This window comes from Mesitornis unicolor, unplaced genomic scaffold (genome assembly GCF_000695765.1).
Source record: "Mesitornis unicolor isolate BGI_N332 unplaced genomic scaffold, ASM69576v1 scaffold20974, whole genome shotgun sequence".
NCBI classification, from domain to species: Eukaryota; Metazoa; Chordata; class Aves; order Mesitornithiformes; family Mesitornithidae; genus Mesitornis; species Mesitornis unicolor.
In genome coordinates, this window is record NW_010178356.1 from 2,158 (window position 1) to 11,321 (window position 9,164).

At 41.1% G+C, this 9,164-nt stretch overlaps 1 protein-coding gene across 1 annotated transcript; it reads left to right on the forward strand.

The window, feature by feature from the left end:
• Positions 1-261: 261 nt before the first annotated feature.
• LHCGR (luteinizing hormone/choriogonadotropin receptor) lies at positions 262-8,834 on the forward strand (the record flags this gene model as incomplete). The annotated part of the gene is made up of 5 exons (XM_010182431.1): positions 262-330; positions 938-1,012; positions 2,208-2,393; positions 4,936-5,016; positions 7,586-8,834. Coding segments are annotated over 5 exons (1,660 nt in total), but the record flags the coding sequence as incomplete, so codon positions are not given.
• Between the last annotated feature and the right edge of the window lie 330 nt (positions 8,835-9,164).

Below are 9,164 nucleotides of genomic sequence, written 5' to 3' on the forward strand. Positions count from 1 at the left end.
TGATTCACTTGGAGCAGGGGGGATCTGTATGTAAGCAGTTCTCTTCAGCAGCTAAACAGGGAGGTGCTTAAAGAATTTAAGCTGCACTTCTATTTTAATTTTAGAGTTAACAGAAGTCATGCAATAGTTACCTATGTTCTGTATAAGCCAGACCCTCTAGTCATTAAAATGAATGCAGCATTAAGATTTGAAACCTGTAATACAGAACATAATCTTGTCTTTTCCAAATCTTTTCCCCTACATGTTTCTTTTAATCCCCAGAAAATTATATAAAAATGGATTTGAAGATATCCACAGCCATGCCTTCAATGGGACAAAGCTGAATCAATTGTGAGTATGTTTCCCCTCCACACTGGGTTTTGGTTTTCTTTTTTAAAACAGTTGAAGAAACAGTTAGAAAACTGCATGTTTCAATGTCATTACAACTCAGTTGTTAATCCTGCAGCATTTACTGCTTTTCCTGAAACACCATCCCTTAGAATGCTACAGTTTTTATGATACAAGCTTGTAATTTTTAATAAAATGTAATAAATTCCTAAACTTAGCAGCAGTATTGGAAAGCTTGAAACTGTAGCCTAAACTCAGGAACTTAGATTTTATGCTGGAAGTGTCAATAGTTTTTAAATCACTCTCACATGCTCTAGGACTAGCCTCTTAGTTTGGGCAAAACTCTTGCTGCTTTTCTGCGTACTGCTACTGCAGCAAAGGAACAAGAATGGTTGTTCCAGGTTTAAGCCAGAAAAAACTGGAAATTATCATGGTCTGATGGCACCCATGACGGAAAGATTGCATGAGAAATACAAGCACTCCCAGGCCAGATATTGCAAGAACAGCCGCTGTGGTGGGAGAAAAGACCAAGACAAAATAGATGGGAAGAAGAAAATGAAAAGGTTTTTTTTAAAATAGACACATAAAGAGTTAATGCTTGATTCCACAGAATCCTGAAGGATAATAAGAACCTTAGGCGGATACACAACGATGCCCTGAGAGGGGCCACAGGGCCGGACGTCCTGTAAGTATCCACTGCTCCATTACCCGAGTTCATAGGTGTCCCATGGGAACTGCGCTGTGCAGCATGGGCTGTGTCATCTCAGCAAACACGGGTTTGAGTCTGGAAGGAGACTTTATCTCTCACCCTGTACTTGTGAAATGGAAACATGTCAACAAGATGCCATGAAATTAGACAGCAGAAGGCTCAGTTCGCACCATGACAAATGCTTAACAGCCAGTTCTAGCATTGGCATTGACCTCCACCCACGAGATATTTTGGCCTTTGCTTTATTTGTGTCAGAACCTCCTGATCCTATCCCTGTGCCTTATATTCTGACATTGACAAGTAACTTGTTCTTTTGGTAGGATGAGTATGTTTTTACAGTATATTATTTTAGAATTTGGTTATAAAAGTGAACTATTTGATTTCATGCTACAAGTCTGTGCTGAACAAAGCATATTAGCCTCCTCATGCTTTATTAACCAAGTACTTACTGGCTGTATCTCCATGTAATAAAACACAATGGGTGGCTCAGTAAATAGTCCTATGTGCTGCACATGCCGTTTTGTTCTTTTTATTGGTGCTTTACAGTACATTACATTACTAATATCACTTTAATAATCCTACCATCTTTCCCCCCCCTTTAATGGCCTGACACTGAAAACCCTTGGGCATGGCAATGGCCTTTCCTTGCACAAACAGCCCCTCTGAAGTTACTCTAAGCCAAACTGCTTAAGTTTGTCCTGGCCAGAATGACTGATTCTTTTATGTATTTTAGTTAGTAACCATTTAATTAAAACACCTAGAAGAGCCCTTCAGAGCCAGGAAGGGAGCCAGGAGGGTGTCCTACCTGTTAAGCTGACTGGAGAGTCACTTTCACCCACTTTCCCTCCCTTTCCCTGGCCTAAAGAGCCATCCCTTGCTCCATGCACAGTGGCTTTTAAACAGAGAGGTCAGGGCAGAACTCCTGGTGCGGTAGGTTTTGATTTCTCCAGGACAAAGCAAGCTTCTTGCCACACTGGGGCTCCTGGACTGCGGGGGTGCTCTTACTCCACTGCTCTGTAGTTTCACAGACCACATTTCTCAGCTAGGTATCATGTGCTAAAGTGGCTTTCCAGATTTAAACTTTTGTGAGAAACAAAGTTGCTGTTACCTACCGTCATGCTTTGGTGGTATTTTTATACGTATGAAAAGAAAAGTTCTCTTTATTTCACAGGGATATTTCTTCAACGGCACTGGAGTCCCTGCCTAGTTACGGGCTTGAGGCTATTCAAGTCTTAAATGCAACGTCATCTTACTCATTAAAGAGACTGCCACCACTGGATAAATTCAGCAGTCTTCTGGAAGCTGTTCTAACATATCCCAGCCACTGCTGTGCTTTTCAAAATCTAAGGATAGAAAAGTAAGTCTGAATAGCACGTTATTGTATTGCTTCAGAAGCTCCAAAATGGCAATTCTGCTTTATTCTGTTCACGACGTTTGATTATTCTTGTTTCAGTTACAAGGAAGCTGTGGTATGTAGCAAGGCCTTGCACAAAACTAAAGATCTCTGCTAAAGCCAGGAAAATTATCTCCATTTATTTTAGAACAGTAATGGATCCCACCCTGTACCCAGGATCTTCCAGCCAGCAGGAACATTAGTCTAAGTTTGCTTAAAGCTTATATTTTTCTTGGTATCTCCATTAAAAAGCCTACTGGCACATGGACACATGGAAGATAGATCTCCATCAATAGTATCTTGCCCTAAAATAAAGAAGAAATAAAAAAAAAACCCTGTAGGCTTCAGCTGTGTAGCTTATTTAATGCAGGTGATATGATGACCTAGTAGAAAAGGCAGGCTTTCAATTACCCACCAAAATTAGGACCTGACCCAAGTCTACACAAAGAGATTACACAGTTTAGTTTCAGTCATATCAGAGAACAATGGACAATTGAAAACTGTGGTGCATAGAGCACTTTGCATCTGCTAATTTGGGGCAGTCAATCTGAGACAACTGGAGCTAATTTTTCAGCCTTTTTGTTTCAAAGAAATCAATCCTAGGTTGGTTTTAGGCAGCCAAAGCAACTCCAAATGAGTTTAGTAGATGCCATAAAGATACCTCACTTCTCATCTGTCTCAGATGAAGGCTACAGAAAAGACATACTGAGTCATCTATGGGAAGCCTGATCTGTGTGACTTGTATGCCATTGCATCAGGACTGTGTTGCAAAGGCAGGAGTAGAATCCAATTATTTAGGGTAAAATTAAGGGCGATACTATGCTTTCTCTGCCTACCTCATTTTGGTAAGTGGTTCCTGCTTCTGCAAGAGTAGAGCAAAGATCCTGCAGTCAAGGGTTTCCATTGCTACTAAACTCTGATTCAGTCCCAGATCAAGTCTCTGAGTGTATTAAAGGCAGAAGCAACTCTAGGACAGAAAAAAAAAATAATGTTTTAGTCATTCTGATGAATGAACTAGGTTTCTGATATTTTATTAATTTTCAGGTACTTGACTTTGCAACATGATCATGCTCTATAAACACAGGGGTGCTTTAGTAAGTCACTTTCTTATATTTAGTGACTTATTTTCATAGTAAACTGGGGGAAAAAAACCCCTGCGAATCAGGAAACTAGACTGCTCTCCTAACTAGGACATCAGCAGGGTTCAGAGCAGTGCTGATGCATTACCTATCTGCACTGCCCTGGCTGCTGGAAAAACCTGTATAAGCTGTTATCTTCTATGTGAGTAGCGACCACAAAGGAATGAGAGGCAGATCTCTGGCTGTTTTCCTTGTCATCTACTGATGACAGCAGAAGAACATGGAGGCGGAGACCTCCCAAGACCTTCCCAGGTTACATAGAGAAGAGTCTTTGTGTGGTTATGTACTCTCATGGTCATGCAGCTGCAGCCTGTTTCTGTCTCCTCTGTTGCCCTGTACTCTACATACAGTCATTCCACCCAGTTTTCACTACCCCTGCCCCATATCCTATTCCTTACCACCTATGGGCTGCAATATCTGATCAGCGAGATACAGTGACAAGGTCTTACATACATTTGACTGAGGAAGCAGGTTCACAGACATTAGGGAAATAAAGTTTTCAAACCAAATATTCTTGAGATTTCTGAGGTACAACAGAGGTGTGCTTATTCCTGAAACTGTGTAAGAGAGGTGGAAGGGAGCATTCAGTTCCCAAGACTTTCTTCCACTAGCCTGAATGTAGGGGAAAAAAAATTAAAAGCAGGTAATGCCACATCTTAAAAATATTACAAGAAAAAAACAGTTTCTGTTGCCATCCCATTATTCATAAGTATCACAGTGGGGCTTAGATTGATACTTTAAAGTCTTATTTCTCTCATAAGCTTCCAGGGGTCGGATTCTCTTAGGAGTACACAAAAGAGCTTAGTGGTTTTGACAACTCTTTCTACTGTCACAGCAATAAGGTCAGACAAAGCCATTTGGTAGAGTGCCCTGGCCCAAACTTCCAAAGCCTTGAAACCAGAGATTTCGCCAAATACGTTGTCTTTCAGCTTGCACATTTAAAATTATATGCTGGAAGTAAAGGAAAGCCTACCTCCAGTTCCCAAATAGTTTTTAAAGCAGAGAATCAGGCCAACTTCCCAGTATTTGTTAGCATGCACTTCTCTAAAAGCCAGCATAACTGCTACAATATTTCATAAGGCTAAACATACCTTTTAACTCCAGCTCAACTAATGTCATTATAAAAAATACATCATAAACAATAACCAAACTGAAAGACCACCCTTATGCACCCTATGAGGTACTGCCTACTGCTGCAGTATTTGAAGCCTTCTCTTCTCTCCTTCCAGAGGTCTACATGAATGTTCACACTGCTCTGAGGCCAACTCTAGCTTACCTTATGTGTCTGTAAAGATCATTTGCAGAGAATACGAGAATTTGGCCAAAATCCAGACTGTAACTCAACTTTCTTTTCATCCTTCTTTCAGACAAAATTCCTTGCTTTCCATTTTTGACAACTTCTCCAAAGAGTGTGAGAGCACCATGAGGAAACCAACTAATGAAATATTGTAAGTACCTCTCTGCATATGAATGCAGGAAGTAGCAAATATGAACCCTCCTCCCTCCTGCTGTTCACGTGGGTTTTTTCCCCTAGAACAGCATGTCTTTTTCTGCCAATTCAGTCACCCTTACAAGTCGCACAGTGGTAATTTTACTATCATTAAACCAATATTTGTTATTTTGATGTTCAAAAGGAAAGAAAGAAAGAAAGAAAAAAAACACAATTTCATGAGCTTTACTCACTCCAGCTTCTCTTCTGAATTCTTGAAAGACTTTCAAACCAGGGATTAAATATGTAAGAAAGTTACTGGCCTACGTGGAGGTAGTTGTGTGTGATTCAAAGAAGAGCTGCGACTGTTAATATTTTTTGCCTATATAAAAGATAATTTGAAGTCTGTACATCAGTAGTTTTCCACAGTAAAAATAGAGTCCCTGAATTACAAGTGTGATTACCCTGTGTAATTAGTTTATGTCTTGTAAATGTGTCTTTCCGTGTCATCACAGTTCCATTTATCCAGTGGGACAATGAGAAAGACTAACATCAGAACTGTTGTGTTGGCCATGCTGCATAAGACAGGCTCTAAACCAGTATTTAATGGAGAAGTTTAAGGATTTGCAACTACCCATCCCTCTACAGTTAAATGGGTGACCTTGGGATTTCTCTTTAGCCCTGAAGTGGCATCAGAGCACTGCAAAGTCTAGAAAAGCAAGGTTATGGTCACAAAAGTCCTACAGCTAACTACAGCTGCAATGTGATTGATCCATTAGGATCACTTCCTTGGACATTATCTCATTTGCTGGTTGGTGAGGCCTCCTACCCTTGCTGTTTAGTTTAATTTGACCTCTTGTAAAGCAACAGCTGCCTTGATTCTCTTGTCACCACTTCTCATTTGATGCCTGTCTGCAGCATCTTTGAGTGCCTCACTTAGTCAGTCCTATCCACTCCACTCCTAACTGCAAAACTGAAGCACTTCAGAACTACAGAAAGGCAAAGTCCAGGCAGCCAACAAGAACAATAATTTTATATATATGTGTGTGTGTGTGTGTGTGTGTGTGTGTATCCTCTTCTGTCAGGGGTGGCTGTGGGAAGAAGCAAGGTGAGGCAAGGAGGTAAAGAGAGAGGATTAGATCATGTTATAGGCAAGTGAAGTTACACCCCAGTGAGGAATATGATCACCAGTGCCTATCCCAGAGTAATCCCTCTGCTTTGGATTAGCATCTGTTGCACTCCTACTGTGCATTAAATCCTCTGCCCAGTTTATTGGCTCCTGAAGCTTGTTGCTTTGTTAAGTGCCAATCCCAGCAATTCTCTGAGCAGACATTATATTAAGCAAATGGAAGTAAGGTCTTTACTCATGGGCTGAAAGGCTGAAAGTTGAAAAGTTTGGGAAGCGCAGCAGAAATCAGCTGAAAACCCTGAGCTCTTATAAGAAAGAAAAAACAGCTTGCGCATGGCAGCATGTTAGCATGACCTCACAGAAAATCATTATTCTATTAGCAAATAGAGTCAAACATATTCCCTGCTCTTCCAGTTTAAACCAGGCAAGTAAAAGCAAGACCATGGTCAGTTTTTCATGTAAGGAGAGAAGAGTTAGGATAACAAGACTGAGAACAACAGGAATATCTGAAAAGCAGCTCAGCTTCATTTGCTAGTGAATTACCTGCTCCAGAAAAATATTTGAATGTACGTGCCTCAATAGATGTGGAAGTTTAAGCATATATTTAAGTTATCCCAAAGCTACCAATTTTCTGAAGAGATGTCCTCAATAAAGATCCTTTCCAGGTCTCTTACTGCAGACTGAGTGTTTGCCCACCAAACACTCACACTTGGGATCATTGGATAGTTGTGAAATAGCTATCTGTTTTGGCATGGAATCAGAAGGGATCAGTGCTCGTTTTTAAGATGTTTCTTCTTTGACAGGCGTTATCCCAACACTACTGATGACCTGGAGATGAGAGAGATCTATTTTAAACATCTACAAACATTTAGAACTAGGCATTGGTTCCAGTCTAAACTTAATATATTCCTAGCCATTGACATTATCTAGTTAACCATGCACTTCTACTCCTCATTGTATAATACTGCAAACATCAAATTCCTCAGCACTTCCTAAGTCATATGTATTCTCAGGACTTTGTTCAGTAAGTGTGTTTCCCAAGGGAGGCAAGGGTGCACAGTTAAGATCCTTAGGTTATTTTAGTTTGGCTTCTATAACTGTCTGATAAACCTATATGCATCCAACCTATAATCCATCAATTCAAGTGTTACTGTAGTTTGAACTGCAGTCTACTGGCAGCATGAGAAAGATGGCTTGCTTACAAAGCAATCAGGATGAAGTACTTACAAGTAAGATGTATAAGAAAGCATTCCTGTGGTTGTGACTATGACCTCCTCTGCTCTCCAAGGCTGCTACCCAAACAAAAGGCATCCTTACAAGGCTTCATTATATGTAAACACTCTGTAGAAACACATCTAGGAAGTAACTGTTTTAAAACAACCGTTATCTGTTGTATTTTACAAAAGAGTGCAAGCATGTAACAGTTTACTTGTATTTGTGGGGCTTGTTTTTTTAATAGTTACAGAGATGACGCTTACAACGCATCACTGTGGTCAGCAGAAAAGAATACATACCTGTTCGCAACAGATGAAGAAAACTCTCCTTACAGCTACTCAGCCTTTTTCGATGACAGTGAAATGACTGGCTTCGACTTTGAGTACGACTTCTGCCAGCCTAAGATACTCACGTGCACTCCAGAACCAGATGCATTTAATCCCTGCGAAGACATCCTGGGATACAGCTTTCTCAGAGTCCTGATCTGGTTTATAAACATCCTTGCCATTGCTGGCAATTTCACTGTACTCCTCGTTCTCATAACTAGCCATTACAAGCTCACTGTTCCGCGCTTCCTCATGTGCAACCTCTCCTTTGCAGATTTTTGCATGGGACTTTATCTGCTGCTCATTGCCTCTGTTGACGCCCAAACAAGTGGTCAGTACTACAACCATGCAATAGACTGGCAAACAGGCAGCGGCTGCAGCACTGCCGGCTTTTTCACTGTCTTTGCAAGCGAGCTCTCGGTGTACACGCTAACAGTGATCACTGTAGAAAGGTGGCATACAATCACCTACGCCATGCAGCTGGATCGAAAGCTCCGCCTGAGGCATGCTGTGCCCATCATGCTCGGTGGCTGGATATTCTCCATTTTAATAGCGGTGCTGCCTCTCCTAGGGGTCAGCAGTTACATGAAGGTCAGCATTTGTTTACCCATGGATATTGAAACGGGTCTTTCCCAGGCCTATATACTGCTGATCTTAGTGCTAAATGTTGTTGCCTTCCTTGTCATTTGTGCTTGCTACATTAAGATTTACATAGCTGTTCAGAATCCAGAGCTGGTAGCTGCCAATAAAGATACCAAGATCGCCAAGAGAATGGCGATACTGATCTTCACGGATTTTACCTGCATGGCCCCCATCTCCTTTTTTGCCATATCTGCTGCCTTTAAAGTACCTCTCATCACAGTGACAAACTCCAAGATCTTGCTGGTTTTATTTTACCCTGTCAACTCCTGTGCAAACCCATTTCTCTATGCAATTTTCACCAAAGCCTTTCGAAGGGATTTCTTTCTGCTGATGAGCAAGCTTGGTTGCTGTAAAAGCCAAGCAGAACTTTACAGGATGAACTATTTCTCTGCTTATGCCTCCAACTGCAAGAATGGCAGCGCAGCCACAGCTCCCAGCAAAACTTCACATGCGCTGTTACTGTTGTCGGCATTAGAGAAGCCATCTCCTGCAGCACGAGACAAGGTGTCTTACAATGAAAATTAAACTGGAGCACAAACAGATGCAGCACTTCGCAAGGCCAGCTGTAACTATTCTAGTGACTAGGGATTATTTTATAATATCTTGAACATTTCATAATAAATAAAAATGCCAACTGATAATTCTTATGCAGCCTAACTGTTCTGACATTCAAAGTGATATTTTCCATTTTCTTCTTTTGTAACAACAGGCATGGAAGGTGACTATTAGGCAAAACTCTTCTTCAGGGGAAACCAGGAGAGCCCAGGAGTAGCCAAGGTGCTCTTGCAGTTAACAGGTACTACAATGACACCAGTCTGGCTCCTTTTTCTCCAGATCTGCTTCCCCGGGGTATTT